Source organism: Manduca sexta, chromosome 25 (genome assembly GCF_014839805.1).
Source record: "Manduca sexta isolate Smith_Timp_Sample1 chromosome 25, JHU_Msex_v1.0, whole genome shotgun sequence".
In the NCBI taxonomy this organism is placed as follows: domain Eukaryota; kingdom Metazoa; phylum Arthropoda; class Insecta; order Lepidoptera; family Sphingidae; genus Manduca; species Manduca sexta.
In genome coordinates, this window is record NC_051139.1 from 10,647,819 (window position 1) to 10,658,520 (window position 10,702).

At 35.7% G+C, this 10,702-nt stretch overlaps 1 protein-coding gene across 2 annotated transcripts; it reads right to left on the reverse strand.

Moving 5' to 3' along the window:
- Positions 1 to 2,752: 2,752 nt before the first annotated feature.
- LOC115445453 (proteasomal ubiquitin receptor ADRM1) lies at positions 2,753 to 9,003 on the reverse strand. 2 transcript variants are annotated; one of them, XM_030171735.2, is made up of 6 exons: positions 8,749 to 9,003; positions 8,336 to 8,669; positions 7,891 to 8,105; positions 7,023 to 7,276; positions 6,389 to 6,639; positions 2,753 to 3,113 (listed from the first exon to the last, which is right to left on the reverse strand). In XM_030171735.2, the coding sequence occupies exons 2-6, from the start codon at positions 8,663 to 8,665 to the stop codon at positions 2,859 to 2,861; spliced, it is 1,305 nt and encodes a 434-aa protein (XP_030027595.2). In that variant the 5' UTR covers positions 8,666 to 8,669; positions 8,749 to 9,003; the 3' UTR covers positions 2,753 to 2,858. The 2 variants fall into 2 exon arrangements, with proteins under 2 accessions (XP_030027595.2, XP_030027594.2); XM_030171734.2 differs by having other exon boundaries at positions 6,353 to 6,639.
- Positions 9,004 to 10,702: the final 1,699 nt, after the last annotated feature.

Here is a 10,702-nt window from a genome sequence, read left to right on the forward strand (position 1 = left end):
TATTACTATGATATCTTACACGGCATAGAAGTTTGAACAATTCGCTTATTTTATTTAAAATTATTGTGACAAATATGAAAATTTATAAAAACCGTATTTTGAAGAATACCATAAGAGGTACTTATTATTATCTCCAATTTGAATTTCATGATACAGTCACAAGAGTAACACTGTGACGACACAAATATTACGGTGTGGGCGTGCAAGGGAAACAGCGATATTCTTGTTTAAGTTTACAACTATTTTTTAATTGTAAGTTGCTCTATTTATCACCTAATTTTGAAGCCGTTTTTTATAATTTCTGATTTCGCGTAAAATAAGTGGTGTACAACAAACAAACTGAAGTAGATACTGGATACTATGCAGTCTAAAATAATGAACTCAGTGAACGATTATGTAGTAAGTACATAATCATATGAATTACAAACATAAATTACTAATGAAGCATATAATATGTAGAAGCTAAAACAGTAATTTTAATTTGTTTTTATTTTTATACTGTAACATTTAGGCATAGTATCATAATCACTTAAATTAGGTCTTTGATAAAATTTACATCCTTAACAATATTCGGCTGAATGGTTTTAACAATTACATAGGCACCTACCTATAAATATTGCTAGGTCGATAAATATCACGTATAACGAAACGTTAGTGTGTTATCGAATGCTTCCATGACTTGGTGTTACAGCGTAGGTATTGATTTTATAAACGGAATGCACACCTTACTCTATGGGATATGGCTTATAGCAATGGTTGACTAGAAAATTGTTAGGGGTAAAAAGGACGTACATAATTGCTACTCAGTACCAAGAATAATAATATTTGAAATAAGCTTACTTATTTTTATATAGTATCGAAACTTACTTAGGTATTATTCAACAAAATTAAATTGAATAGAAGGTACTAAGTCTGTTACTTAAGAACTTGAATATGAAATATATAATTTTGTTAATAAATCGGATAAGTGCGAGCGTATCTGACGCTGCGAGGGGTCCGTAGTTTTATGTTTCATTCACTGTAGGTAGTACCTTATGTCGTGGGTTCAGTTAATAGATAAGCTTGATAGAAGTGTTCTTCGTGTGGATATGTCTCCTAAGAAGACTTCTTTATCCTGCGACAAGTTGGACTTTATATGTGGCTGGCCGTAATAAATATATTTTAGATCGCTGGAAAGTGTTCCAAGTTTTTAAGACCAGCTAGTAGGTACGGTGTTATAATTTTTCAGAAACTAAACTGTCCTTGATGAATTTTATCTTGATCAGAGATATGTACCTCGAGTCGAACGGAGTTTATATAACATTTCTAATATTTAATATTAATCAATTTTTTCATCTATCTTGTAATATCAATATTAAATTTAGTTACTAACAAATGCACTTATTCCCTGCGGTAGTGCATCATAAGTTCATTTTTTTGTATTATTCAGGAGGCAAATAGCCTACTAAATAATTACCAATAGAATTAATTACAAATAAAAGTTTTGGAAACAGATTATAAACATAATACTCATGTGTTACCAAAACTTTTTGTCTAATAGGGTAGCATTTCTGCAATTGTTGATGATCCTGAGAAAGAAAAGAAGCTATCTAAAGACCGGAATTCAAATTTGGTTGGATCGATTACCCATATGATCAGTCAGCATCCAGGTTTACTGTAAAACATGGCCATAATGTCTGTCACTCAGATACGTACCTTTTATATTCTTATTAATTTTCGAACGTCTAACATATTTAGTTTTTGTTTTTTTTTTTTTGTTATTGAATGACGAGCTTACCGTTTGCCTAATGGCAAGCGATACGACCGCCCATAAACAGTAGAAACATCATCCAACACCTTGAGTTACAAAGTATTGTTTGGTATTCCACAGCGCTCGTCATTCGTCACAAGAGATGTTAATGTCCAGTAGTTACATTGGCTACAATGTTCTTCAAACAGGAACACAGCAGTCTACACACAGCTGGTTGGCGGCAGAAATAGACATTGCGGTGGTGCCTACCCAGGCGAACTCGCACATATGAGAGACCTACCACCAGTTCGAGTGATTGCTATTGGCCAGGAAAGTCAACATTATTATGGATAGACTACATCCACTTCGTATGGACAAACGCAATCTCACGACCTTTTTTCCGCGGCCCCGGTTTAATGAAACACCCAGTCTTGCCTCATTTTCCACGCATGTTTTTTTTTATCCCTAAGATTTTCAGCAACAATTATTATGTACACGTTCAATGACAATAATATTTATTTTACTGAATACATAGAAAATAGATTTAACCAACTTTAACCTCGGTCGTTCCTTTTCCAAATGGTTCTTTTTAAGGTAGATTGCTTTAACGAGAACGTTGTGTCCAGATCCTATAGAATGAGATTAAAACTAAGGTACAACTTGTAATTAGGGATTTTTTTATCTTTTTCAATGAGTAGTTTCATTAACTTCAAAACAAGTCCGACAAACGTTTGGTAAGAGTAAAAGCAGTCGGAATAAAAAAAATTATAAATGATCTACTTAAAACAAATTTTGGTTATTAACGACAGTTTCCAATAAATAATCACAATCTTACTCTTCGATCCATTTCGAGATTACTGTAAGAACGTAAAAAAAAACTATTCTGATAGGTAAATATTTGCGATGGGTCGAAAAAAGCAATCGAAATCGAATGTTACCTGTATAATTTTATCTTTAAAGTTCTAATATTTGTATAACTTTAATGTTATCCGTGATGCGACAGCATACTATTGAAACAAATTATAAACACACTACACCTTTATTAGTAGATTAGTAATAAACCGTTAACAGAATACAAATTAATAATGCAAATCCCTTTTAACGATCGTAAATAAGTTGCTAAAAAAAATTAATCCAAGGACATTTCAGCATCATCGTCTTTTTTGTCGTTATTGCTTCCTTTAGGTTTGTCGTCTTTCTTTTTATCGTCGCCTTCTTTCGATTTGCTGCTGTCGGACTCTCCAGAGGTATTTTCCAATGCTTTGAAGAAGACTCCCATGTCACCTGTGCTCGCAGCAGCCGCCACTTCTGCCGGGAGTCCGAATTGGGTCATCACGGGACCCATTTCTCCGGTACTCAATGCCGATGAAAATAGGTTGGCGGCCTGTAACATATTAATTGTTTAATTTGGAGCATTAAGCTTTCCAACCCGCAATATCATGATTTTGGCCCCCCGATCTGATGTTTCTATTTTCTCATTTGTGTATATTTCCTCGAGAGAAATCCGAAAATTAGATATCGAATAGTGTTCAAATTTTTAATTACAACAGAATGGTCCTATCTAATCTGAAATGATAAACGGAGTTGCAATTAGCGCAATTATACAACGCAGAGCGTATTTTTTTAACGAATAAAAAAAAATCTAAAATTTTTCCAATTGCTCAACCTGAATTAGATTATAAAAGTTACAACTGAAGTAACAACCCTGCCATTAGCCATATTAACCGTATACATGTTATGGTTATTGTAAAATTTTAATCTTTTAAAAACTGCTAAGTTTGATTTTTATAATTACTTGTTTTCAAATAAAGGTTTTTCTGTAAAGTAGGGCACAGATTTCACGGTTACTAAGGAATCGAAAATATCTTGCTACCTCACGACAACAGGAAATCGGGTAGAATAGGGAGTGTGTATTGGGCCTCAGATAATTTCATGGCATAGGAATTACAAAACAATCACGTTCGCTAATTGAGAACACTAGAATGTCGTACTGAAAGTTTGCGCCCCTTCGTCTGGTGGCCTTTTTTTGCCAGACATTGTGGCATTCCCCTAAGACTTCAGTGCCCTCGCGAGGCCCTGGCACCGAGAGCGATAGCCCACCCGCGGCCCATCCATAAAGCTGGTACTTGTGGTACTTAATCTAGAAGGGTTATTTATATTGTAGCCTAAAATAGGGTCTCCCATAACGATTCGCTATATCGATATTCAATACGATAAAAATATCCTATTGAATATCGTATTCTTACAGGAATATCATGTGGACGTATCGAAATATTTTTTTATTTGTAAAATACCGTGTCATAGGGACACTCCACGTAAATGAGAGAAATCACGAAATTTTTAAACGTCGATAATTTCTTCCAGTGAAGTACTAATACCTAAACATCTATATTTTATTAATCTACCTAAAGAAAAGCATAAAAACACATTTTGAGTTTATCGTGCCTTGTAATTGCTCGACAATAAATTTCTTAGTAGAGCATTTTTTCTTAAGATAATAAAAGTGGTTTTGGCATTTTATCCCCTGTAGATATAAGGCGTGCATTTAAAAAAAAAACAAAGCACTAGTCTATTTTCCGAATTAAAAAAGAAAAAGTAAAGTGTTTGAAAATGTAGTGTATTTTTACTTTAAGTACAAATGTGTGGCGAGTCCCACCAGTCACACCCAGTCGCATTCACAGTCCCAAAAGAGCAGAAAAGTTTTTCTTATAATATCAAACTTTGCTACATTTATTTCAATATTATATATTTTCTAAAAATAATAATAGACGTCTTTAAGGACAGATAAACGGATATTATTATGATTTCAAGACTCCTTTAAGTATGTTCCACCAGTCGCACATAACTGATGTGATTCAAACTCATAGTTAATATACAACAGCATTTTTATTACGGGCCGAAAACTATAGGTATGTTTACTGTGCTCAAGTAAAATGTTTAAAACCGATTATCACAATTTTTTCCTTAATAAATAAAAAAATATAGCATATCCTACGAGATGACTCTATTTAAATCTTATAGAAACAACCTAATAAAGTTTATTTTAATATTATACCCTGTAGCTACATTTTCTGATACCCCACCGAAAATTAAAATATTCCTATAGGTATTTAAGCGATAGGGAGCACAAATATTATCTTGGACACGAGTCACAATTGTTTTTCCTACTATTTAAATGTTTATTTTTTATCGTAACGAAAGGGCACAATACACGCTTTACCACACAGAAAAGATATAATATTATCATTAAATAGTTAGCTAGAACTATTCTATAGTAAAGTGGTGTTTTGTCTAGTACCTTTAGTGGTTTATTATTATAAGATCGGACTATTGACATAGTTACAAATCATATTCTGGAATCAAATGTCTCGCTAGTCTCAATAAAATGCCTGAATAACAAAAATAATGTTTTTTTTTTTATCGAAGCTCGGCAAAGTTGATTCACTGCACCTGATGTTAATCGAAGTGAAGCTCATAGAAAGTGCCGACCGACCTAAGATACAAGCACCTCTGGACGGTCGGCACAGTCATGCCGGCCTGCATGATTGCTTCTTCACGCTCCGTTTGAAGGACCCCAGGCTGTTATAGGAAGGAGGGATCACGTGTGCTGGCAAACCATTCCACAGCCTAATAGATATGGAATGTGAAATACTAGATATGTTTATAGAACAAATACGGCGGTTTTGTTTAGACTTTTAGGGAATATTTACACAATTTTATAACGACTGGTAGTACCCCCAATTAACATTATGATTAATAAAAATAATATTATTATATATAAGTATTGTATGAAGATAGCATCTCAGTTGTCTCAAAGTGATATTCGTATATCCTTTCAATTGCATACGATACGGCTACGATGCTATATATATACGATATCGTGCTTTGATAACACTTTTGTTACAATGCCATGTATTGATACAGCACATCATGACTGACCTCAATATTCTATCTATCCCTGGTTTTGATGGCTACAAATTGGGGAATTAGACCAGGTTTCATTTTAATGATCCAAAATATTGAACTTACTGATCGTTATTTATCCTTCATAGCTGATGTCAAATATTGACTGGGTAAACTTTACAATGCTATATTACATATCCCAATAACTAAAATGGTTAAGTTTACCTAGTAAGATTAATCATGTTCTATAAATACAATTCCAAGCAAGTCGCGGAAAGATTACTTATCTATCGCTATATGAAGAAAAGAAACACACACAAAAAAAATAGATATAGTCTCGACCCATACTCATAAAATTACTGACTATTGGCTAAGGCTTTTAAACATGTCCAGTGATATTGGGAATGGCAGTTAAGAATGACACCAAATGTATCTTTCCAAAGGTAACAAACACATTTAAATTATTATGACCCCATGAAAAATGTTTTAATATTTATTAGGTAAAATAATATGTAATCTACCATTTCAGGTGATGGAGCAGGCTGAAGATGGCATGGGGACTAGAAAAGCGGAAATGGACGCGTAATAACTCTTGCATCGTATAGATTTATGCGATCAAACAAGTGCACTAATAAGGCAAGCATGACTAAGCGCATTAGACAGCAGACACCGCAAGAGGTCCTCTGCAGGTAAGCGGGTGCGCTATAGGTAAGGGTTCACCTGAGCGAACTGCGGTGAGAGCAGTGTGGTCCTTACATCATCCTGAGCAACGCCGGTCGGCGCGGGCGGCAGCAGCGGCGTCAGTTGCGCCACGTTCTCGGGGGTCGTCGCCACCGAAATCACCTCCGGTGACGCCAGCATGCTCGACAGCGTCACCGCGCCCGCGCGATCTGCCGAGCTCGACTCCGTGCCAGCGGTGGCACCCGCGCTCGAGTCGTCACCTTCTGGGGGCGCGTTGCCTAGTCCCGAGAAATAACGCTGCAAGTCTGACAAGAAAATCTGTCCACCTGTAAAACAATTTAAATATTTAAGATTACATTGTGTTTATTGAAAACACCTTGGTATGAATGGCAAGTCAAAAATTATGCACACTTATTATTCTGGAAGAGGTAGGCAGAGGCGCAACTACTGCACTAGTTTTTGCCATTTTTATTTTGTCCCATGATATTATAATACTTGATGAATATCGTTTTGCCCTCTCTCTGATATCAGCCCTACAATCATACTGTAATACAAAGACCCCACCAGAGCCAAATCAAATAATATGATATCATTATTATTATTAACTGATAAACTGGCGCATTTTGCCAATTTATTGGTGGCTTTCAGGTTCAGGTCAGGCCAGAGGTTGTATTTATAATAAGCAGTGCGGTATCAGCAATGACCTTACTTCTAGGCTGTGCTGGGGAATCAGTGTCTGCTGCAACAGGAGCAGTAGCGGACGCCGGAGTGGCGGCAGTGGCGGCAGCGGCGGGTGCAGTAGCAGGCGCCGGCGTGGCGGCGGCGGCAGCGGCGGGAGCAGCAGCGGGCGCGGGGGCAGCCGCGTCGCGCGCTCTACTTGGCGCACGCGCCGCTCCACCGCCGCGAGTTCCACTGCCAGCCGATGGGCGGCTACCGCTGTTGCCGCTGTTACTGCTGTTGTTACTATGACAAATAATATAAATTTGTATAAAAAATTATAAAATATACAAAATACGATTGGGTAGCCAATATCTATGCGGAGTGCAGCAATACCCGGTCACAGGTTGGCAATACTAGTGTGTCATTTCTGGTATCCAAAACCAACTTGCCCTAGCTCTTCTGGAATTCCAACTTAGTTAGCCAACTGTAAAGATAGCAGCCACACCGGCATCAGATAAATTAAATTAAGATCACTGGAAGACTGTCAATCATTTTATCTTCACCTCAACAGTAAATGAAAAATTGTGAAGAGCAAAAAAAATTTTTTGGTTTGGTGTCTGGGGAAAAACTCATATTCCACACAAATATCCAGGATTTTTGCCATGTTTATCTAGCATCGACAGTTTAGGTGACGGTAGCTTTAGCCTCGGACCACAATAAATGTTCCCTTAATGTGAAGATTGTGTCCACAAGAATTGTTGTCGGAATGGGATGGACACCAAGCAGAACCTACATCTCAGCAATGATTGTGCATGGATCAGTGGTTAATATGTTTCATTAGACTCATTATGTTAAAGAACAAAATGGCAAAACATTGATTAGTTATAAAGATTAAAATGTACATATAAAAATAGTACCCCATTGTCCCAAGCAGTGAGGACAAGCCTCCAATCTGACCCACTCCTCCAAACAATTGCATTAACTGCTGCTGTGACATGTTATTAAGAAGATTCTGCAATTCACCATCCTGCCCTCCACTGCCTCCGCCCCCACGGCCCCCTGATGTAGGAGGGTTATTTAAGGCCTCATTAATGCGTCGGCAATAATCATCATCCTTATCTGATTTAGGTTCCTGAAAGTAGGTATATTATATCAGTCTTAATATAACAGTTTCATGGAATTTTTAAATTAATATGTACTTGTATAATTTACATTTTTATGACTTTAGGCAGGCCAAATTAACAGATTCTAAAAAAGGATAAAAAGATACTTATGTACTTCTAGCACAAGGATGTGCCAGATGTAAATTAATTTCTGAATTAGTTATTATTAATTACATGTACATTACAACCAGTAAATTACCTGCATCCAAAAGAAGTACTTCTTTGAGAGGGATTTGAATTTGAGAACATAGACTCGCCCTGTGGTACATTCGTTTACACGAACGAATTCGCAGTCATCAGGAAATATCAATAGGTCGTCTTCAACTTCTCCAGTGGTACGATCTTTCCAACAAAAATGCATCAACGAATCTTCGCCTTGATACACATACAATAGCCCTTTCCTCTTGTCCGGATGTACCATGCGGCCCTTCAAAGTCATACGGCCAGCGCGAAACTCTACCAAATGCTTGTTTCCCCCTGAGCTCCCTCCTAGGCCGGACGTGTTACCGAACAAAGCTGTCGCAGACATTTTTCTGCAAATTACACAAGTATTCATTAATTGCATGGTGCTAACAAACTCTCATTAATAAAAGACAAATCATTAAATCTCACCAGATTAAATATACCAGGAAATGTATGAAAAATGCTAAAGACTAAAACCAGGTTAAAATGATGAATAGGATGACGAAAAAATGTCAATTCACGAACGCACAATAATTCGTTTGGATATTTGGTATCACTCTCAAAGAGAATTATAGATTACACTAGTGATGGATGAGTCAAATTATAATTCTCTTTGGTGATGAGTGTTCCTACTTCCTTCCACAAATCAAAGAGAATGTAACCACAACAAATTAAACATTATTGAATCGAGAGATCTAGTGTTGCCACTTGCATAATTGTATTATTTGTTGGAACTCCAACAACGGGCATATTACTTTCTTTCTAGAAATATTCTAATTACCAATATGAAGTACAAGTGAAGTTAATGTTCATGATTAAAAATATAAATAGAGCAATAAAAATGGAAGGTAGACTATACGAATTCGTTGTTTGTAAAAACTTATGAGGATATTTTCTGTCTAAGCAAATATACGGTTAAAAAGCCTGGAAAATGAGTAGTTTCCACGCGACAAAATTATATATTTGTACATGTCATAATATACATTTTTTTTTACTTTATTACAAAACAAAACGAATACTAAATCGACTCGATTATATTTCCTATGACTCCTCTATAACTTAAGGTACGTTTCCGACTCCTGTGCCAGACGGTAATTCAGAGAGATAGACGGCATAAATATTATTTGAGTCACGTCATCTTGCATACTGTACATATTCCAGGCAAATTAACATTTAAGTTAGGGAAATTCGCATAGAGCTGAAAATTGGTATAGACGTTAAATATATCCTACGAATAAAAGGTCAAAAGTCCGCATCGATCCTGTGTGCAAAATATTTTAATCAAGGTCAAAGGTAAAAAATCCGGTTTTTCCCATTTTCCTCTGAACCGGAGGTATTATCGTAAAAATAGGTCAGACAAAAGTTGTAGATACAACAATTGTTCTTTTTTTTCGTACGAATCACCGTTCGCGAGATATCGCAATTTTAAAAGTTGATAAACTTAAGTATATTCTTCACAGACGTTTAATATAAGTAAAAATAACAATCTATAATCTATAATGTCAGTCCTTAATTCCCTTTGTCCGTAACTTGCTTTACTTAACCGTGCTGTTTTTTAAGGAAAGAAACCTGGGAAAGCTCAAGTACAATCAACAATATATTCATCACAAAGTATGACTGCATATCCAAAATGTCACTCATGTTTTATTTTTACATGCAATAACTGGACGCGTTACTACATACATCAGCCATTTTTAATAGAGGTGATACAATAAGATACTGATCAACATATCTTTATCATACTAGATCTGGAGTATGCCTACTGAGGAAGCCATTACTATATAGATGGTGCGGAAATTGTGTGCATATTAATAATGTGTCCATATGAAGAGTATAAGTTTTACAACTTTTAAAATCGCGAGATCACGCGAACTGTGATTCGTACGAAAAAAATATTAGAACAATTGTTGTAGAGAATTGTATGATCTATAACTTTTGTCTGGCCTATATTTCGATAATACCTCCAGTTTCAGAGAAAAATAGGAAAAACCGAAATTCTTGACCTTTGACCATAAAATCTTTTGCACACATAGGATCGATGGGGACTTTTGAATTTTATTGATAATGACGTATTTACGTCTACACCAATTTTCAGCAGATAATGTGATTTTATCTTTACTTAAAATAGACATAAGAAATGTATTTAAAAATGTTTACAGGGATTCTGACACCGTAAAATTTTTGTTCATGGTTTCGTAACTATAAATACGCGGTTCAATTCTGTAAATTTGCAATACAACGAATGTTATATCGGATCTGCCAAAACAATTAGACTTGCAGAGCAATAATTATATCTATTAATAATCCAGTAGTTGAAATACGACTGTCAAATTTCATGTATTTTTAACACAAATTTTACGTATAGGTATTAAATATACCTAAT